Raw genomic sequence first — 21156 nt, forward strand, 5'->3', positions numbered from 1 at the left:
GCATGTCTATACCTAACCCTGACCCTAACTTAAACCGAATTTTTATCCTAACCCTAAAACCAAGTCTTAACCCTCTAAAAGCCTTCTAAAGGTGTGCCAGAAAGTGAGGGCCAGCCAAAATGTCCTCACTATGTACGCGCGCACACACACACACACACACAGAAATACCTTTATTAGCATAAGTCTTACGTTTTTGCCAAATTGTCTCTTCTTGAATAGTTACATTTCACACAGGAAAACAACAAAACTGATCACAGGATACCAAATACACTAAATAACAGTTAAATGAAACACAAAACACGAAACACAAACTACAAAATGGTGATTTAGCACAATAAAATGAATCAGGAGATTCACGTGTTTTCTCTACATATGCTTTCTACCAAGATGTAGGAAGTTTAGCCATATTGTGTGGAGCACAGCGTCTGGACATGTCATGTTGCCTTTGTGAAGAAATTCTATCACAATAGTTGGTGAACTAAGTGAGGGAATCAAACCCTGTTGTGTTTTTGCAGTTTTCTTTTTGACTGCGAATAACTTGATTGATTTGGATTTTATGTGCCAATTTGATCCCTTTGAACTGTTCATAGTGTGTAATAGGGATAAATGAATAAGTCACTGAGCTTCAGGATCAGCTGAGTGAGAGGACACCTTTCTGTGTGTTCCTCCTGGCTTCTTAATGTAGGCAGTAAAGTGAGTGAGGGTCACTTGTATTAATGTGTTGCCAACATTTGAGGGTTCTTTTTTCAGTTCAGAGGGAGCACGCTGATTCTTCCCTGTACAGGTGTCTGTTTATTTGTTCATCATGATAAACATTTTTTTATACTGCAGCTCTACAATAAGCCTTTTTCACAGAGGACATTTTTACATGTAACAGAAAAAAAAGTTTAAAAAAATCAAGGATGGCTAAATTCCTTTGCCTCATTATTCATTATATATTTTTACAGAACATAGATATTTTTAATCAATAGGTGCATATACAGTCCAATAGGAGAGGGAGAAAACTACAGTACATGGTGATTTCCTGGGGTCTGAGTCAGCATTTAATTCTAAAGCTGTTCTCGTTTGGCCCAACATTTCCTTCTTATGAACCATGCTGCTCAAAAACACCACCCAAGTCACATGCATAGGATTATGCAATTAACCATGTGGATGAGGAAGCAATGCAAAAAAGCAATCTGACGCCTTCATTCAAAATACAATGAAAACTGACTTCTGAGGTGATAATTATACAAACAAGTATGATGTATTAAGTATGATTAAGTATAAATAATATTGCTTAATTTTGATGAAATAAAATAAAATTAAACTCTTGAGGCAGTGCAATACGATGTGTCTACCCGTGGATATGACGACCTCTTCTCTCCCATAAAAAAACACAGGCCTCAGTGAACAGGCCATAAACTTTACTAGGTGTTGCTAGAATTGACCACACATGGTATTTTTCTCACCCACACCCTGTGTTCAGATCAGACCTTACCTGGTTAAGCTTATTGTCTGCAAACAAGGATTATGTCTGTTATGGACTACTTGTGAATCAACATGACACGTACTTGTGTTGAGCTCAAACAGTAACTATGGGAAGAGAGAAGGTGTCTGTGATGAGCTGATAAGATCTGTCTTTATAAACCCTCTGACTAAGCCTCCGAGGAGACACTTGAGAGGTAAACTGAGACACGATGCTGCCAATTCTGCTGCTGCTTCCGCTTGTTCTCAATCCTGCTTTGGCCTGGATTGTAAGTCACTTTTATTTTCCTTGACTAAATCATGCAAATGTATTGGTCATTTATTGGGATTGCCTTTAATTATGGTAATTTTCTTCTAAATTTTCAGCCAGTGGAGGATTGGGAGTCTGGCAATGTGACTGCATCAGTGGGTGAGTCAGGTCAGTGTGTTTGTCATGTGTATCTGCCTGACATCACATTCCCTGCTGACCGGGTTCAGCACATGCAACAAGTCAGCAAGGATCTGATCCTGGAAGTGGAAATCCAAATAAACAAGGTGCAGTAGGTCTGACCAGTCGCATGATGACTGAAAACATATGTTGTGATAAAACATCCTCATGCTGACGTGTGTTTTCTCTCAGATGGTGAGCTACGAGGGTAAACTGGAGATCTATTTGAAAGAACTGAGTGACCTGACCATTAGAGTGGCCATGCTGGAGAGCAGTCCTGACAGTTACATCAAACTGGACTTTGAGCTGCTCAGGATTGAGCTCAGAGAGTTTGAGGCTTTGGTGTCTCAGCTCAAAGACTCCCTCAACTCCTCCTCACCCTTGTTCGACAGTCTGTATACTGAGGTGAAAGAGCCATTTGTGAACCTACTTGTAAATAATGTGGCTTTCGTGAGTAGAATATTAGATTTCAGTTTAATGTGTGTGTTTATTTCCAGATCAGCAACATGACGCTCATTGTGAACCAACTGGAGACTTATGACAAGAGCAACCTGGAGGTGATCCGCTTTGAGTTTGCTAAACTGCAGAAGAAGCTGGAGGAGTGCCAGAAGGACCAGGAGTTCCTCAAGCCAGATATTGGTGAGGCAGCTAGACAGAAGACAGTGGGTAATAGTTTACATTGCCAGTCATTTTCAACATCTTTCTGTTTTTTTTTTTTTCAGGCAACTGCAATCACACAGGAATCATGAGCATCAGCAAACCCACTGTGCTCCAGCTAAATGCTCATTTGAATGCAGGTTACCGGTATGGAGGCTGGGGAAAAGACTCCAAACCTGTTCGAGGTTATGAGTCAATGTACTTCTATGGTGCATATTCCAGTCCCTCAGTGCATGACTTCTATTTGTACTCTGACTATGACAATCTGATTTTGAGGTCTGCATTCAAACACCACGACATACCAAGTGGGTGGGAAGGTACTGGTAACAATTACATTGTTCACGGCAACACCATATATTACCAGCACAACACACCTTTCGGTATGACCAAGCTTAATCTGACCAGTTCCAAATATGACTCCAGAGTGATCCCAGCTGCTAGTCAAAGTTTCTCATACAGTTACTCAAGCAATCAGAACCTGGACTTTGCAGCTGATGAGAATGGCTTGTGGGTAATGTACGCCTCAGAGGAGAGCAAGGGTAAAATAGTCCTGGCAAAGATAGACGAGAAGACTTTTGGCATTGCGGATGAGTTGCAAACCGGCGTGTTCAAGCAGCTGGCTGGCAATGCTTTCATGGCCTGTGGAGTCATGTACGCCACGAGGTCAGTGGATCTGAACACAGAGGAGATCTATTATGCATTCGACACTAAGACCAAGGAGGAGAGACACCTCAACATTCCCTTCCAGAAGTTCCAGGAGAAATACACCAACCTGGACTACAACCCCACTGATCAGAAGCTCTACATGTACAACGATGGCTACTATGTGTCCTATAATGTGAAGTTTAACAGAGAATGAGTCTTCCTCTTTCTGATCTACTGTATTGTGATTGATACAAATTATCTTTATTTCCTCTTTGTGTCACTGGAGCTCTATACAGCTGTGAACTGTCTTTTTCTGAATAAAATCAATCTGAAGCATTACAATGACATGGCCTTGATGTTTTTATGCATATGAATTACAAAATGAATGATACATATGATAAGGGCAAAAGTGTACCATTAGTCCCAGAAAACCATATAAAACAATTAACAAAGTGTAAATTACTGAAAATATGATCCAGTGTGTTCAATCCAATCCGGCGCCAATGCAAAAGATAAATCAATCAATAAATAAAAGAAAACAAAATTCACGTCTTTGGCTTTAGATCAGTCAAGTCCAGCTATAGGAAAAGTTACTTTTTACAAGTAAGGCAAATACATAATGTATATAGTTAATCTAATAAAGGTGCACATTTGCCATTGGGCAGTAGGTTTAACAGGATTTATAATAATAATGGGTCCACACCATATAATTACAACAGAATCAAAGGAACATATATACTAAAGTACAAAAGGTGCAAGTGCTGCAGCAAGCAGGCATAATCAATTATCATATCTGTCATTGGGAAGATTAAAATGAGCTAAATTTGCAGGTACAGCTCTCTGCTGCGTGTAACTGAGTTGACAGACAACTCAGAGAGAGAAGGGGAAAAAAAATGCTCCTGTGCTTTCCCACACATTAATATGAGCAGTATGAGTCAAGAATATGTTGGCTCGTATTTAATTTTCAGTTTTTCTCCAGGGTATAATGAAAGCTTAAGATTAATACCAAACCAATTAGCCTTTAGCCCCAGCTAATCAAAACACAAACTGACTGGAGAGAGAAATCAAATATCACCAGTCTAGCAAACGTTACAGATATTTCCCTCTTTTGGTCCTGAGTTGAAGTAAATTAATTTGAGAAATTGTCAGTAGTTTGTAAGCTTCGTGTCTTCTCAGGCCACAGTTTGGCTCTCAGCATCGGTAAAGTGAGCCAGACCTTACTCCTATGTTTGTGGCACATGCTGTAGCCTTAGATAAATAAATCATCGCATCAATAAACATTTCATGTAAAAATACTGTCTTACATGCGTCAAATTGGTTCGCCTTGTGATATTAACTGATTTGGAGGTACTTCACTGTTTTTAACACTGAATGCACAATTTTCTCTTTGCACACATATTTTCTTAATTAGATAAAATGAAAATTTACCATATTTTTTTTTAGGTTCAGGTTCATCTGTAAAGGGAACAGTTGCTATTTTCACACTGCAGCTATGTAAATGTCCAAATAAACTAAAACTTGTAGAAGGTAATAACGCAATGAGAAATAATACTGTGTCTATCCCAGTACACTGTGATGATATACACATCTGCACTGATCTCAAGGAGGCTAATAAAATCGTCACAACCGTGGAATCATGTCACATGTTTTAGCTAGGCTGAGGAAGTTTAAAACCCACTGTAAACAGTAGACATCAGGTCAGATGGCGATCAAACAAACCACCAGCAGAGACACAATGCCTCTGAATCTTCTGCTACTCTTTCCCATGCTGAGCCCTGCACTGGCATGGCTTGTAAGTTCTAAATATTTTCATTGTCCTTCAGTAAATTGTATTATATGCAATATCTGAGTAAAATAACTGTGTTTTCTTGCAGCCAGTGGAAGACTGGGAATCAGGAAATGTAACCACATCTGGTGGAGGACTGGAGTGTGTGTGCAGTGTGTTCCTGCCTGACAGCACCTTCCCTGCCGACCGAGTGCAACACATGCAGCAAGTTACCACAGATCTGAGGCTGGAGGTGGAAATTCAGATGAACAAGGTCACTATGAAACAGAGCATCAGCGATAATTTTCTTTTTCTCTTTTCTCTTTTTAATTTTGGAATAGATATAGAAAACCAAAACAACTTTAATATTTTAATAATGCAACAATTTAAACAGTTTGTAATATCAGAGAGTGATATTGGCATTTATGATTTCTTTTACATGCATAATTTAATAATACTTCAAACTAACACAGAACATTGAACTATAAAAGTGAATCAATACCAGATTTAGAATTGTTACAGACTTCCAGTGACCATTCACGTGGAGACATTTAAGTCTAAACACCGCATAAATACTGTATAATGTCTACGCTCTATCATCACAGATGCTCATGATGTGACACATTTGTGTACAAAGTAACAAACACTCCTCATTTATTCCAGCTTTATTTGCATTGCCATGATCTCTTGTTTGAGGCTTTAGTATACAGCACAGTGCCAACCTGTATGTATAATGCTTGTCCAAATGATTGTTGTTTGTATTTGTATGTTTAAATGTAACTGCCTGCACATCATGACAGTTACTATGTCAACTAAAGTCAAATTCCTTTCATATCTTTCAGCTTGTCCACTATGGGGGTAGACTGGATATCTACCTCGCAGAACTGAGTGACCTGACCGTTAGAGTGGCCATGCTGGAGAGCAGTCCTGACAGTTACATCAAACTGGACTTTGAGCTGCTCAGGATTGAGCTCAGAGAGTTTGAGGCTTTGGTGTCTCAGCTCAAAGACTCCCTCAACTCCTCCTCACCCATACTGGATAGTCTGTATTCTGAGGTAAAAAGGCATATTAAGACTAAACTTCACTATTCTTATATTTTATTGGTTATGTGCTAATTATTGTGGTGCCAATTTGTGCCAGATTCACAACATGACCCTCACTGTAAACCAACTGGAGACGCTTGATAAAAATAACCTGGAGGTGATCCGCATTGAGTTCGCTAAGCTGCAGAGGAAACTGGAGGAGTGCCTGAAGGAGCAGGAGTTCATCAGGCCGGATATTGGTAAGACCATTAACCAGTCATCTGCAGCATCTGGCCAGCAGGTTGCATGTGACGTACAGGTAATGACACTTTTTATTTTATTTTCTTTCCAGGTAACTGCAATCACACAGGAATCATGAGCATCAGCAAGCCAACAGTCATCCAAATCAATGCTCATCTGAACCCAGGTTACCTATACGGCGGCTGGGGAAAAGACTCCAAACCTGTCCGAGGCTATGAGTCAATGCACTGGTATGGAGCATACAGCAGGCCCTCTGTGTATGAATTCTACCTGTACTCTAATTATGACAAACTCATTCAGAGGTCCTCCTTCACACACCATGGTCTGCCACAAGGCTATGAAGGCACCGGTAATAATTATATTGTTCATGGTAACACCATATATTACCAGGCTGCTAATCCATTCAGGATGTCTAAATTAAATCTGACCTCTTCCGTTTATAGTCACAGACATGTCACAAAGGCTAGTGAAAGATTCACCTACACCTATTCACCAAACCAGTACCTAGACTTTTCAGCTGATGAGAAAGGATTGTGGGTAATGTATGCCACGGAAGAGGCCAAGGGTAAAATTGTGATTGCTAAGATAGATGAGAAGTCATTTGGTATTGAGGATGAGTGGACCACTAGTGCGTTCAAACCCCTGGTAGGGAATGCTTTTATGGTGTGTGGAGTTATGTACGCGACCAGGGCAGGAGATCTGAAGACAGAGGAAATCTACTACTCTTATGACACTAAGACTGGGGAGGAGAAATACATGAGTATTCCCCTTCAGAAGTTCCAGGAGAGGTTTGTTAACCTGCACTACAACCCCACTGATCAGAGGCTTTACATGTACAACGATGGATATTATGTTTCCTATAATGTGAGGTTTAACAGAGAGTGAATCGTCTTGTTCTTGATCTGCTGTATTGTGATTGATGCAAATGATCTTTGCTGACTCTGTTTAACATTCCTGATCTATCTGTGCGATGCATAGAAACTACACTTTTGTTTCTGGATTAAAATCTAAACTGAGCATTTAATTGAGTGTCCTGTTTTCTTTAATTTCAAATATGTTGAGAATGAAAGTGTGAAGCAAAACTCTCCCTTTGGGTGAGATTGCAGCATCTGATACATCTTGCCCCCCAACCACCCCCCCCCTCTCCTACTCTCCCCTTCCATGCTGGAGCCCCCCCCCCCTTTTGTAACCCGGCCATCCCTTGGGGTGGGGACTACTCTCCTTTGTGCTGTGGTTGGAGCCTGACTCCATCTGGTACTGAGCACCAAGACCAAGCAGATTATGGCTTCTGGGCCATTCATAGTGGATGGGAGACATCAAAGAAATCAAATAATGCATAATAATTTTACAAACTGGTCAGTTTTTTTCTTTGTGGGATTTGTCAACAGTCAACAATGAAAGCTGAGCACAGTCCATTTTAGAAGAAAAAGACAGGGGGTGAAAATGGCCTTCAGTCAGTGCACACAAAAACAGCACTGTCTCTTTAAACTGACCAGCATCTGTCAGGCTGAGAGGGGGGAAGTGAGCGCCTTGTGTGAAATGGTACCCTGAAGTGACATCATGCTCAGCCAATCGGCAGCCTCGCCTGAGCTCTCTCCTCCTCCTCTCCTGCTCCTGGGATGAGCTGTGCTGAGGCTGCTGAAGACATGAGCCTCTGCTGCTGATGCTGCTGCTGGGGCGGAGGGTGCAGGGCATGCTGGCCTCACATCAGGTGCAGTGTGTGTATCTGTGCATGTACATTTGTTTTCTGTTCTATTTGTGCATTTATTTTGTACGGTGGATTGGTTATTCAGTGGCTATGAAAGTGCATGTTGAGAGGATGATGGATGATTATGGAGGAGACTGAAGATGGCTTTGTGCGTTTCATAACACTCTTTAGATGATGTCGCCTCCATGACTGTAACCAGAATGGGGTGTGTATGTGTGTGATGTTTGTGTTTCATTCTGCTGCTAAATCAAGGGAAAAGGAACATTATGTTTTACTATAGTGGGAGATTTTGTGACAGCATTAGCCTTCATTGTGTGACTGTTCATACATTTAGTTTCATGTGACAAAGAATTATTGCATAATAGTCACGATTTTAAAGATTCTTGTCTGCAGAGAATTTATTTTCCCCTTGGGAATAATCCATTTCATGTGATTTGTCTAAGTGTGTGGGTGGATGTCTAAGACCACATCAGTGTGTCTACGGTCTGGCATTCACAAACACATGGTTTTTGCTTCATTTGTTTATTACTGGACTAATATAGTGAAAGCAGTTTGTCAACACCTTACCTGGTGTGTTCTTTATGCTTTAATCATCCTGTGGGGATAAATGACTAGGTAATTATCCTCAGACATGCGACAATGTGCCTCAGTGTTCTGAGTCATCTCTCTGTCATCTTGGACGTTTGCGTTTCTGCTTTTTTCCATTCATCAGAAATAGTAGGCACATACTTGCATTCACTTCCTGTGCTAGTCTGGAGGTTAACTCTTTGTTTCCGCTGGCTCAGATGATCATGCTGTGCTGCAAAGACCTAAGCCATGGAGTCACTGGGGGCACATGTACACTGAGCCCAGTAACAAGAGACAGAGATGTATCCTGTTGTTGATAAGACCAGGGAGCAAAGGTGAGTCATAAGCTGAAAATTTACAGTCTTTAAATAATCTTTAAAAGCCGAACAGCAGCTGTATGATTCACCCAGAGGAACCTAAGATTCAGTTTCTTTTTCTTATTTAATGAAACAGTGTGTATATAACTCAACTGTCTGCCATGTCAGAATTTGGCTCAGCTAAATCAACGATACCTTTCCGTGCTGTCTCAGGCCCAGCTGGAGCCTGACGGGTCCGAAACAAGGCAGCAATGGCAAAGAGAGATTACCTGGTGGAGGCGGCCAAGCAGATCCGCATGGCACTGGACAGCGAGGTCAATGAGGACTATGAGGCAGCTTTCAGTTACTATAAGAATGGGGTGGACTTACTGCTGAATGGGGTTCAGTGTAAGTAGACAGCATTTGTTTTTTTTTCACAAGTTTTTATGACTATGTGTGACAGTGAAAGGGGAATTTGAAGAGGTGTGTTTGCACAAGACATGTGATGGGAACATGTGGACTAGAATAAAAACAGGAAGTCACAAACCAAAGGTTAAACACAGATTTCCTTGCTGGCCAGTCATTTTTTCCAAGAGTGCCAATAGTCAACTAGCTGTGTGTTACTGTTTCTTGTCCTAGATCAAAGGCCAAATGGTTTAGTCAGGACAGGGCCTTGGCTGTTAGATCTATTCTGTTCACACAGCTACAGTATTAGTCTTTTTTCACCGGTGTCTCATAGTGTAACTGTCTTCCAGTGGACCCTAACAAAGATCGCCGGGAGGCTGTGAAGAGGAAGACGACCCAGTATCTGAAGAGAGCTGAAGAAATCTTCATCACACATCTGCAGGATAACCTAGGGAAGGGAAGCTCTCACTTAGGGGTAAGACAATCGTCCTGAGCGATCATTTACATGGAGATGATTTTATCGAGTGCTTCAAAGTGTCACTCTGTGTGGTGAGAATAATTTCACAGTGTTCTCCGCATAATAGTGGATAAGTTGCATCAAAGTGTCAGCATTCCTAGCTTGCACTCTTTTGAAGAGCACAAAGAAGAAGCACCTCCTGTGTTGGTTCTTACTCTAGATGAAATGAGTAGCACCTGTCTAGAGCCTTATTCATCTACAGAATTGCAATTCTGGGTTGTAATGTGCTTTGTTGTCCTGAAGCTAATATCCTCTGTGGCTTTCATCACCAGGGTTACAGCAGTCTGAGATTCCGTCCAATCAGACACTTGAGTTCACCCGTAGAGGATCTGGAGATGTGTAAGGTGGTCGGAGTGACTGATAAGGTAAGACACACTTTTTTGTACTCTAACACCTACTACCTGGATGTTTCAGTATCAGTGATGGCTTCGTGCACTGAAAGTCCTTGTTGAAACTATGAAAATGTACATGATCACCATTAACCACAAAAGCATGAGCATCTGCTTTGCTATGAATTATTTTTTTTTTTTTTCATCCCAAAGGTCCTAATTGTCCAGAGTATGGTCAATAAGGAGACATTTGTTGTAAAGGTGAGTATTCAGTCTTCTTCCATGGGCACCGCACAGGAGAACATAAGAAGTCCAGACTACAAAATGATTGCACATTTAAATTAAACACAAGTCCATTGACTTGACATTGACATCTATCCACTCGTAGTGGAGATGTTTTGGGGGTTGTGTCATCTGGCAGCAGTCCAATCTTTTTGAGTTCTGTGGCAGGCCAGTCGATGGGAGCTCTCTCCATCCTGTCTCCCTGAGTATCATCCAGCATTGATCTGCCTGAGAGCTCTCAACCTTTTAGCCAGTGCAACTGCACCTCAGATTTCAGTCACCAGAGAGACATGGTAACAGAAAGACATTAATCTCTTAAGGGGGCAATCCAAGCAGCATTGAATCTTTGTTTTTTGTTTTTTTTTTGGTCAGCCATGTCTGTAGTGATACACTTCTTTCCTATATTGATGCACATATTTTTCCCTTTCTAAAAAAAGTAGATGTTTCTCTTTCTGAAAAAAAATAATCATTACATGGATGTGTTCTTGCAGAGTCTGGCCAAGTCAAGCTGGGAGAGCAGGGACCAGCCAACCATCATTCCTCAGGGGGTGCCATACATGGTTAAGTTGCTAAGATATTATGTCAGCGAGGATGCTGTGTACCTGCATCTTGAGCATGTCAAAGGTGAGCTGTTAACAGCTGCTGAACCAATACTAAGTCCTTTTTTTCATAATGAACATTCAGCCAGGGTGTATTGCTACATTTTAGCATTCACAATAAAGCAACACATTACTTGTGCTATTCCTGGTCTTTTTTTTACCATTTCTCTCATCCTAGGTGGGAGGCTCTTCTCCAAGCTGCACAAGCTGAGGAATGAGAAGGCCAAGGAACACCCAGAATGCTTCAGCTCTGGCCAGCACAGCATCAAGCTGAAGACCAGCTACACCTCTCCCACAATCAGCACAGACTACCAGCACATCAACAGAGGAGGTACAGGGGTTATTCCTGAGAAATTGAGAGCCGATGAGAGCCCGGATACAGACTTCCCCACTTCATGGGATGAGACTCAGCAGCGTCTGGAGAGCTGCGGGACTCACTCCTACATCGAGGAGACAGGTTGTCTGCAGAACACACGCTCCGCAGCATCATTTTATACCAAGCTTGATCAACTAAGTCTGCATTCTGGCCCGCCGAGGAAACAGGTCAACACCCGCATCCATCCACCAGCTCCCAGTTTGTGTTTGCACTCCAGTGAAACTCAGGAAAATCCTGCTCTCCCTCTGTCTTGCGCTCGTGTCAGTCAAGCTCTTGACGTCATGTCAGAACTCCAGAAAAAGAAAGTTGGAATGGGACTGATAGAGTGCAGCTCAGAGTTTGAAGTTGCTTGGAAAGCTGCAGATCCAGCACACAACTGTGAGAAAATGAACCCCTATGCAGTGACTGAAAGTGATTTACATAGCACGCTTGGACAAACTGCACCTCATACAAATCCGACCTCATTTCTGAAGGCAGGACTGCCAAACAGTGAAAATAATGGTTTGAGTTCTTCCCCTGCCATTTTGCATCTTCCTCTCCATTGCCAAACCCAGATACGTGGCAGGGCATCATGGGATACCAATGGCTCTAACCAAGGATCCGTTTTAAGTGGTAACTCTGCAGACACAGTTACAGACTCAAAGCAAGACAGCAGCAGTTCCGCCATTGAGGAACGGAATGGTATGGTAGTCATCAGGAGCACAGACAGATCAGTATTTTCTGACCACACAGACACAAAAATAACCTCAGAAAGCTCCTGGTCTTCTTTGTCAGGGGTCCCCCTGTCCCTCTCAGGGGTGAAATACAAAGCAGAAACATGTTCTAGCGAGGCAAGAGAGGGAGCAGAGGAAGCCTATGAACTGCTGAGTCCTAGAGAGAAGGTGGCACCTGCAAAAGGAGGTTCATTTGTGGGCTGGTTCTCCTCTGTCCCTCCTGGAGCTCCACCCCACAGGAGGGGAGAGGATACGGATGTTTTCTTAAAATCAGAAGAATCAGAAGGGCAGGGAGAAGACCAGATCATTGAGGTGGATGGCTGGTGCCACCTGCCTCGGTTCCCCGTCAAGTCCTCCAGGCCTACGGATAAGGCCATGCAGACCTGCTGGGGGCTTCCTGAGGCAGAGGTGTGCGTCTGGGGGGCACAGATTCTGCTGGCCCTGGAGAGTCTGCATCAGCAAGGCGTCCTGTGTCGGGATCTGAACCCTAGAAATGTCCTGCTCACCAGCAACGGTGAGTCCATCAAATAACTATAACAGGCAGCATGAGGAAAAGTGCAATACTTTTGATTTTGATCAAACGCTATATTTTCGCAGGAAAGGTGTGTTTGACATTTTTCGGCCAGTGGAGTGAGGTTCAGTCAGAGATTAGCTCCAAAGCCATGGAACAGATGTACTGTGCTCCAGGTAAAATTATGCATCACTGTAAGGTCACATCAGTGGTTGTTCCCTGGTGTAACCTGCCACCTAGTGGCAAGATGCAGTTTGCCCACTTTTTTTCAGAGGAAAAGGTCAAGTGCTGCACATTGCATGGCAACACAAAAACATAATGCAACAAGTATATTTTCGAGAATTTTGCATGAATGTAACTAAACTCAGCTTTTTGCTTGTTAACAGAAATTGGTGGAGTGTCCAGGGTCACAGAGGCTTGTGATTGGTGGAGTCTTGGGGCCTTGTTGTTTGAACTTCTAACAGGAATGGTAAGCAAAAAGTGCTACAACCATGCTCAGCCTTGCAGAGGAACTATTCCTGCAAACTGTAATGTTGGATTATGGCTTCTCACACACTCTGTTCACTGTGCCTCCAGCCACTGTGGCAGCTCCACCCAGCAGGAATCCACTCTCACACTCAGCTGCTCATCCCTGACCACCTGAGCGCTGCAGCTGCATCTCTGCTCACGGAGGTTAGATTTAGGGCCTTGAACACCCACAAGGCAAACACAAACACACACACACTGAGTGATTTAATGTTATCTTACAGTATCTCCACTCTCCACTATGCTGCTCCGCAGTTGCTTCAGTTCGATGCCGGCTATCGCTTGGGCTCTGGAGGTGGAGGTGTGAGTGACATCAAGTGCCATCCCTTCTTCAGCGGCATCTCCTGGAAAGCTCTGAGCTGCTAGCAGGTGTGGTTGCTGCACCTGTGATCCCTCTCTGCTCCTCTGGACGAGAAAATGAATGCTCTCTTGAATCCAAGCATCCTCATGAGGCCGAATTGGATGCAGCACCAGATGCTGCTTTCCTCTGCATTTTGTGCTTCCCAAATAAAAATGACATAATAAAAACTGACACATGAACAAAACTGGTAAACGATGTCCCTTACAAAACGTGAAACAAATGGATTTATTTGAACCTATGACACTCTAGAGTCCTTCTGTGTGAATTTAAGATACCCCTGATGCAATTTTGATAGTACATTTTATAGCACTTTATACAGATGCATGAAAATTGACACCACTCAGCCCCAATTCTAATTATTACAATGTTTTTGGACTGTCTGCCATCAAATATTGTTGAAAAAATGAGGATATTAGGCAATAAATTGTTACCTCCTCCATGTAAATCCCTGAAATTTTTACTGTTAAAGCCTTCCATTACTGATGAATATGCTATGTATGATCCTATATGTATGGACTGAGACTCAAAGATGAGGATGGGTTAAGAGATATAAACCTGAATCAACACATCTGTCAAAAAGCTAATCAAAGAAACCTGCATAAGAAGAGAAATCAAATAAATTTTGTGGGGATACATTCTGCATATTGTAAGTGAACCACCCTTTAAACAATTTGTGCAGTTGTTACTGTAAATTTTACTATCCAAATTGCCAACATGTTAGCACACAAAAAAAATCCAAGAGAAAAACTTATGGTTGAGTAATGCAGCTTTTATTGTTTAAAACTTTCATCGTCTTAAATAGTCTTTCTTACACAGCATAAAGAGATTTTTTCCTCAATTTGTGAAACAGATGGTATAAATTCTCAAGAGGATTTCTTCACTTTGGACATTTTAGAACATAGTGTTTCTTGGTTTCTAGCCCAAAATGTGCTCATTGTTCTTCTCTCAACCAAAATAATGAAATGATACTATGCAGTTTTACCTATATTTGCCATTCCTCTCACAATAGAGTGAACATTTTTTTTTGTTGTATGTAGAAAATGACATATGGCGCACATGAGTTATTGAATATCCTCTTTTTGATCTAGAGACCAGCACCACAGAAGCCCCAGAAACCCCCTGAAACTTATCCACAACAGCACCAAACCTTTTATCACTGCCGGCCTCACAAATGTCCATTGCACAACCCAACTGTTCTCCAAAAATCCTTTTTTCTAGTTAACCAATACAACAATACATCAACTGCAGTTACGGTAATGTTCATCAGGTGAGTACAGCCACTGTTTGTGTAGGGTGGTTTGTTTGGTTGGGCCTGGAGTTCACAAGGGTTCACATGTCAAGGAGCAGCACCCTGGGGTCCTCCACCACTGACTTGATCTTGCGGAGGAAAGTGACGGCCTCTCTTCCATCAATCAGACGATGATCGTACGTCAGGGCAACATACATCATGGGACGGATCTCCACCTAAGCACAGGAAAAATCACTGAGAAAAATTCTTATACTCCAAACAGTGAAAGAGACAATTAAGGTATAATTGAACCAAATTAACTGATTTTTGATAAGATATTTTGGATTTGATCTATCTAGTGAATTAGTGAATTGACAATGAATTAATCAGCAGCTATTCTGATAATTGATTGTTTTAGTCATTTTAAAGCAAAAATGCAAAACATACACTGGTCAGTAATATCAATAACAGATTTCCAATTTTATTCTTCTCTATGTGAAGCATATTGCTGTAATCTAATTGGTTTTGTCAAAAACAGCTAATTTCTTATCAATCTCCTGAAGTTATTATTTAATTCATTTCAATTGATTTTTACTATTCATTTTCCATATGTGATTATTCTCCTGCAAAATACATCATTTTATTTTTGTACTCCTTTATGTATTTGCATTTTTAACACTGAGGAAACAAACCTTTCCACCAATCGCAACAGGCCTGTCGAAGATGCCATGCATGCCTAAAATAGCAGACTGTGGTGGGTTGATAATAGGTGTGCCAAACATGGACCCAAACACGCCACCATTGCTGATGGTGAAGGTTCCTCCGTCCATGTCCTCAACAGCCAGCTCATTCTTACGGGCCTGCAAACACACATCCACAGTTAATACTAATCACATAGTAAGGAAATCACAACATAAGAACATCTGGCAAAAAGTGAGCAGAAAAAAACAAACAAACAAAAAAAAAACCCAACTATGACAAACTAAGAATCTTAAATATGTAATATAAATCATCACCTTTTCTCCCAACAGATTGATGGCTTTCTCAATGTCTGTAAAATTCATCCCCTCTACGTTTCGGATTACAGGAACCACCAAACCCTGAGAGAGAAGTCACATGACTGAATTTTCTGCCCTTCACGTTACAGACAAGTGGGCTATCAAGCACTTACACTCAGTGTTAGAATATAATCCACTTGTCTCACCTTTGGCGTGGCCACAGCCACGCTGATGTCGACATAGTCCCTGTACACAATCTCTTTGGTTGTGTCATCAATTACTGAGAACAGAAAAACAACATAAATACTGTGCACAGGAAAAAACATATACAGATTAAAACTGTTAATGATCAATTCATTTCCCACCATGATTAATTTCCTTTTCTCACGTACCATTTCTGTTACACGCAAGTTAAAAGGAATGTGAAACCAAAGTCACTATTTTAGATTTTTTAAAGCCAGCAGTACAGACCACCCCTGCTTCATTGTGGTATCTCTATATAGGTCAGGGTGGTCTAAAAGCAGTAAATAAGTTAGTGTTGGTTTTGAGGTTTGGCAGTGAAAGATACTGAAACTTAAATCTTGTTCTTCACCACACACACTTGCAGTGACTTGATACCAAACATGCAAAGTGACAGTCAAAGAGACACCACAAAGTGAGGTCTTTTAATCCATACCAGCATTGACAGCAGGCTGGTCAGACAGCGCGTAGGCAGCAGCCTTCACAAATGCAGACATGAAGCCCAATTTGACGTTGTGCTTTTTCAGGAAGACATCTTTGTAAGTCTTCCTCATCTCTGAGATGTTGCTGCAGGGAAACAGAAATAAAATGCACAGATCAACAAACAATTTGGTATTAAGGCAACAGGCAAAGTTGAAACCTATGGGACATAAAAAAACAAACAAAAAAAAAAAAGAGCTGGCTTGATTTGGGGATTTGAACACACATGCATGCAAAATATGGAAAATATAGTGATGCTTATTACTGAGTCATAATTTAACATTAACCTTTAAAAAAAAAATCCTGTCATAGCTGTAAATCTGATTCACACATTTTGCATGTCATTAATGTGCAGTACATGAAGCTGATGGGAACTGTTTTTTCAGGTGCAACTGAAAACCTTTTTAATGTACTTGACAGTTTTATGTTTGTTTACTGGTTTCTTGCTGTATGTGCAACAAATCCATGGCTCTTGCTAATAAGGTATCATTTTTACAACTATAAGTAATACTAGACCCATTACTGAGATGTACCAATATTCTGTAAAATTGTAACCATGTTATGAAAGATAGATGTGATGAAATCTGACAAAAACATGTATGCTTTTTTTGATGGCTATAAAAGAATGCTTCTGCAGATCATGGTGAATTAAAGCTATTGAAATTGGGCTGCTAATTGTTTCACCATTGCTCATTTTTCTCTTGTATCTCTCTTTTTAATTGTTTGTTTTCCTGTCTCTAACCCTGTTGAAGCTCTAGGATTTCTCCGCTAACATAATTAGCCCCTCCCAAGACACAGACTCTCCGAGAAAGGAGAGAAGAAGCGATAAAAATCTTCACTTTCTAGAGCCTGTAAATCTTATTGGGCTGTCATAAAAGCCCATATCGGTTGAGGCTGCTCTTTCACTCAGAGCGCAGGTCTCTGCGGGCCCCTGCAGATGCTCCGGCCTCCTGCTCTGACTAGCTCCTTCGGCTCCAGATGAGCCCTAGCCTGGGAAGTCTTCCTCCAGACCGTCAATGTCAATCCAATTAGGATACATAGAAAACCCTGAATAGCCGAAAGCTGACACCACACATTTGCGGGGAAAAGAAATCCTCAAAGTGTCCTCTTCAGCACAGGGGGCAAGTGCAGACAATAACATTTCCTTGTAAATTAATAAAACCTGTTTTAACAATTCTTATCTTCGTTTTAGATGGCATTACGACCAAATATTTACATTCCAGTGTTTAAGAGGATATAGGGTTTCAAAAAGCTTTTCCTATTGGGCAGATTCCAATCTATAACCATTTGTGCAAGTGCTGTTTTGGCTTTTAACACAGATATGCATACAGTGTGTATACTGTATACGTGCTGTGCTGGAACTGTGTGAGAATGGAAACTAACAAACATGTTTGGTCAGATTTGGTCTGAAACACTCTAAAAAGGCAGAGGGCTTCATAATGTAGGTCAACCAATTTAGAATTTCCTACCTCATGTCGACCTCATTAAAAGTAGTCAACATAGCACAGGTGTTTTGGGCTTCCTTCAGTCTCTGGGCAATTCTTAGTCTCATGCGGTTCATCTTAACCTAAAATCATAGAAACAGGACAGAAAAATCTGTTTCACTACACAACTCTCAGCTCTTACTCTACTAGACTACTAAACAAATACAAAGTCGCCAGGGCCCCAGAAATATTTTTTAGGTGTTGTGGTTATTCTTGCACTTTACCCTGCTCTCTGTCCTCGCTCCTTTAGCTCCTCCCTCAGCCTGGGCTGCTGGTGCAGCTGGAGCAGCTGTGGGCTTGATGGCTGAAACTATACAAAAAAAAAATAAAGAAGCAGTTAGTATCTCCAGACATCAGTTTAGTGGAACTGGTAAAGGCCACTGTCTACAGAAAGCCAAACAATGATTAATCATGTAAGCTCGAGGTCAAGAGCACAGATGTCAAGCAAAACAGTTCTCACATGACACACACCGTCTGTCTGATGACAACTAACCTGGTTTGGTGTCCATAGCATGTGCGGGCACAGGTGGCACAGGGGGCATAATGGTGGGAATGGGGCCCACAGCTGAGGGGGGAGGAGGGGGAGGTGGGGCAGCAGAAGGTGGTGGAGGGGCTGCAGCGGCCGGGGCCTCGGCTTTTGGAGCTTCTGCAGCTTTGGGAGCACCAGCTAAAGACACAGAGGTGAACAGTTATAGCAATGCATCATCCCAGTTACACTATTTCATGTTAACCTTGTAACATTGTTAGTAAAACTCCAGTATTACAAACCTCCTTTTCTAAGCTTGAAGAGCGGAGTTCCTCCCTCGACTTTGCCTCCATCAGGGACTAAAAGCTCCTCAATCACTCCAGCAGCAGGGGAGGGAACCTGCACTGATGTCTAATGGCAGGGAAAAGAATTATCACAAGTTTAAAACAGAAAGGTAAAAAGTTCCAGGATATTTACCATATACATTTGTGATTTGGGTGGAGCCAAACTAATAAATGTATGCATTTCTTTAAGTGTAAAGAAAACTAAATTCACAACTTCAGTGCTTTCATTAGTGTTTTATATGCAATTTATTGCAATGCTTTCACTTTAGTAGGCAAAACCCAACAAATATCCACATTCACAAATATAGGATCTTTATAACGTTTATTTAGTCGTACCTTATCTGTCTCAATTTCACACACCACCTCATCCTCCGAGACACTGTCTCCAACAGCTGTAAAGTAAAAAGATTAATTTAGTATCTCAGTACAATTAGACTACCTTCTGTTGAAGTTGGTTGTGTTGAGACCAGTGTCTGTATCAGAAGCAACTTTATTAGAGTTACCTTTCTCCCACCTTACATCCCCTTCTGTGACAGACTCTGCAAATGCAGGAGTCTTGACTGTGACAACTTCATCTCCTGGAGAACAAAGACAAGTTGAAAGCAAATTTATTCCTCCACACATCAGCTCTCATATACAGATGAGTGTACAAATAAGAAGACATGCAGCATAAAACATACTGTAGGCTACAGACGTCCTGAAGTACTGGATTTGGAAGATGCTGGAACGGGGATCAGATTTTCTGAAGATAACAGAAAAATTAAAATAAAAAAAAAAATAAAAAAAATCAGAAATCGAGAAAGGTTATCACATCAACTTGTATGTGAGGAACGACACACACTTTCTGTTGAATCATTTAAACTGGAGACAATTTGCTGGCTGACAGATGGAGATACTAATAATCCGAGAACATGTTTATGATAGTATGTATGAATAGCAAGGTTACGACATCAACAAGTGAGGGGCTATTAAAAAAACAAACAAACAAACAAAAAAATAAACTAATTCATCACTTCTTAAGTGTCAATGGTGTCCTTGAATCTTGACAGTAAAGTTTCCTGTTTATAAATAATGATAATAATAATAATCATCATCATCATAATCACAATCATAATAAGTGTGTACTTACACATTGTTGTTGAAAGTGATAGAATGGCTAGCTGATAGAGCTGTTGGAGGAAGGACACGAGAAGCCTGTAAATAAATTCTTGTGGCAGGATTATCCAAAAGCAACGATTGGGATTTAAGATTTAATGGATGACCAGTAAGCACACATACCTGCCGTGGCCCGACGAGCTAACACATTATTCCCCTGTAAAGAGATACAGTCAGGTATTACATAGTATATACATATATACCATCTTTTTACATGTGAATCTGTGCCACAGTCATATGATAGCTGGAGAAAAGCACATTCATAAGTTGGATAACAGGGACATCAGGTTAAATGACAAGCCTAACAGAGACAACAACTGACAGCTGAGATTGTATGTAAGGGACAGTCAGAAACACGGACAGCAGTCAGTGCTGTCGGTCAAAGGTCACTTCTATTTTCTATTTACCGACCTTTGATATAATCATTAAAATGACCTAGCAAACAGGTAGCTCGTGTGGTTTTGCATGTGATAACCCAGCAAATGCACAACATGTATATTCGTGCAGGTAATTTAGCTGCATTAAAGCTTCTAATTTCACTGACACTTTCACTCTCTTTAACTTTACTAACATCTGACTTAGCTGCCTTTAACTTTTTTAAGTAGCTACGGAAGGTCACAATCTGAATGAAAGTAAACAAACTTAGTTCTTCCACTAAGTTAGCCAGACTGGGTGTCGGTTTCTCTCACAAACCTCAATATGACCTCAGCATGACAGCTAAGAGCAGCTAGCTAACCTACCCATACATTTAGCTCAGTTTAGCTCGTATGTTCATGCTAGCTAACTAAATATTAATGGTTAAGTTTGCGTTAACCTTAATGAACATGGACGGGGGATCTTTCTGCTTATGTCAAACATCTTCAACATTCATGTCAAAACTTGAGACCAACCCAACACAGACAGCACTGCTTTGAACTTTAATACAGACTGCAGCAGAGACTTGTGAAGGGAAGTGTCATACTGTCCTTGGCTTACAATGTTACGGCCTGTCCGCGGCCTACAGCAGCGAGCGGGCTAACGCTAATGCTAGCTCTGACAGAGATCGACCCGGACCGTCCGCGGACACAGACAGCGAGGACTCGGACAGCGTTTGATCTGCTTGTTGCCTACCTGGCGGATGGCAGAGAGGGAACGGCCGAAATTCCTGGTGAGACACCGGGAATGGGATAACATGGTGGCTGTGTGACAGCAGCCTGTCAGCGGAAGGGAAACTGCGGTCACAGCGACAAGCCAGACGCACGCAAGTACCGAGGAAGTACTGTGGGACAAACCAAGTGGTCTGAGTAGAAGGGGGGTGGGGTGGGGTGGGGGGGGCGGCACAGTGGTTT

General features: G+C 41.5%; 4 protein-coding genes across 4 annotated transcripts; 3 read left to right on the forward strand and 1 right to left on the reverse strand.

Moving 5' to 3' along the window:
- The first annotated feature begins 1625 nt into the window (after positions 1 to 1625).
- LOC139632881 (olfactomedin-4-like) lies at positions 1626 to 3535 on the forward strand. The gene is made up of 5 exons (XM_071498146.1): positions 1626 to 1736; positions 1834 to 2001; positions 2087 to 2299; positions 2392 to 2533; positions 2617 to 3535. The coding sequence occupies exons 1-5, from the start codon at positions 1680 to 1682 to the stop codon at positions 3408 to 3410; spliced, it is 1374 nt and encodes a 457-aa protein (XP_071354247.1). The 5' UTR covers positions 1626 to 1679; the 3' UTR covers positions 3411 to 3535.
- Positions 3536 to 4897: 1362 nt separating this feature from the next.
- LOC139633022 (olfactomedin-4-like) lies at positions 4898 to 7268 on the forward strand. Its single transcript, XM_071498373.1, has 5 exons — positions 4898 to 4988; positions 5071 to 5235; positions 5804 to 6016; positions 6102 to 6243; positions 6336 to 7268. The coding sequence occupies exons 1-5, from the start codon at positions 4899 to 4901 to the stop codon at positions 7127 to 7129; spliced, it is 1404 nt and encodes a 467-aa protein (XP_071354474.1). The 5' UTR covers position 4898; the 3' UTR covers positions 7130 to 7268.
- A 590-nt stretch (positions 7269 to 7858) lies between these two features.
- Positions 7859 to 13878, forward strand: rps6kl1 (ribosomal protein S6 kinase-like 1). Its single transcript, XM_071498165.1, has 12 exons — positions 7859 to 7955; positions 8738 to 8854; positions 9050 to 9223; positions 9571 to 9695; positions 10010 to 10102; positions 10280 to 10327; positions 10840 to 10972; positions 11126 to 12550; positions 12634 to 12723; positions 12934 to 13016; positions 13124 to 13219; positions 13328 to 13878. Exons 3-12 carry the CDS (start codon positions 9088 to 9090, stop codon positions 13436 to 13438), a joined length of 2340 nt encoding a protein of 779 aa, XP_071354266.1. The 5' UTR covers positions 7859 to 7955; positions 8738 to 8854; positions 9050 to 9087; the 3' UTR covers positions 13439 to 13878.
- A 303-nt stretch (positions 13879 to 14181) lies between these two features.
- Positions 14182 to 21094, reverse strand: dlst (dihydrolipoamide S-succinyltransferase). Its single transcript, XM_071498166.1, has 15 exons — positions 20939 to 21094; positions 19952 to 19985; positions 19803 to 19842; positions 19354 to 19415; positions 19177 to 19251; positions 19010 to 19065; positions 18632 to 18740; positions 18357 to 18530; positions 18088 to 18173; positions 17849 to 17946; positions 16336 to 16466; positions 15866 to 15939; positions 15678 to 15761; positions 15354 to 15521; positions 14182 to 14897 (listed from the first exon to the last, which is right to left on the reverse strand). The coding sequence occupies exons 1-15, from the start codon at positions 20999 to 21001 to the stop codon at positions 14763 to 14765; spliced, it is 1389 nt and encodes a 462-aa protein (XP_071354267.1). The 5' UTR covers positions 21002 to 21094; the 3' UTR covers positions 14182 to 14762.
- Between the last annotated feature and the right edge of the window lie 62 nt (positions 21095 to 21156).

The sequence above is a fragment of the Trachinotus anak genome, unplaced genomic scaffold (genome assembly GCF_046630095.1).
Source record: "Trachinotus anak isolate AG129_WGS33_773 ecotype Australia unplaced genomic scaffold, CSIRO_AGI_Tana_v1 ptg000015l, whole genome shotgun sequence".
In the NCBI taxonomy this organism is placed as follows: domain Eukaryota; kingdom Metazoa; phylum Chordata; class Actinopteri; order Carangiformes; family Carangidae; genus Trachinotus; species Trachinotus anak.

Excerpts from the sequence above, each read along its gene's own strand:
- LOC139632881 (XM_071498146.1), top strand. The coding sequence starts at position 1,680 with ATGCTGCCAATTCTGCTGCTGCTTCCGCTTGTTCTCAATCCTGCTTTG. Across the intron at positions 1,737-1,833 it reads ATCCTGCTTTGGCCTGGATT|CCAGTGGAGGATTGGGAGTC; the intron begins GTAAGTCACTTT and ends CTAAATTTTCAG. Across the intron at positions 2,002-2,086 it reads TGGAAATCCAAATAAACAAG|ATGGTGAGCTACGAGGGTAA; the intron begins GTGCAGTAGGTC and ends GTTTTCTCTCAG.
- LOC139633022 (XM_071498373.1), top strand. The coding sequence starts at position 4,899 with ATGGCGATCAAACAAACCACCAGCAGAGACACAATGCCTCTGAATCTT. Across the intron at positions 6,017-6,101 it reads TGGATAGTCTGTATTCTGAG|ATTCACAACATGACCCTCAC; the intron begins GTAAAAAGGCAT and ends AATTTGTGCCAG. Across the intron at positions 6,244-6,335 it reads GTTCATCAGGCCGGATATTG|GTAACTGCAATCACACAGGA; the intron begins GTAAGACCATTA and ends TTTTCTTTCCAG.
- rps6kl1 (XM_071498165.1), top strand. The coding sequence starts at position 9,088 with ATGGCAAAGAGAGATTACCTGGTGGAGGCGGCCAAGCAGATCCGCATG. Across the intron at positions 10,103-10,279 it reads TGGTCGGAGTGACTGATAAG|GTCCTAATTGTCCAGAGTAT; the intron begins GTAAGACACACT and ends TTCATCCCAAAG. Across the intron at positions 12,724-12,933 it reads ACAGATGTACTGTGCTCCAG|AAATTGGTGGAGTGTCCAGG; the intron begins GTAAAATTATGC and ends GCTTGTTAACAG.
- dlst (XM_071498166.1), bottom strand. The coding sequence starts at position 21,001 with ATGTTATCCCATTCCCGGTGTCTCACCAGGAATTTCGGCCGTTCCCTC. Across the intron at positions 15,762-15,865 it reads TGGCTGTGGCCACGCCAAAG|GGTTTGGTGGTTCCTGTAAT; the intron begins GTGAGACAAGTG and ends CTTCTCTCTCAG. Across the intron at positions 14,898-15,353 it reads CTGTTGCGATTGGTGGAAAG|GTGGAGATCCGTCCCATGAT; the intron begins GTTTGTTTCCTC and ends TCCTGTGCTTAG.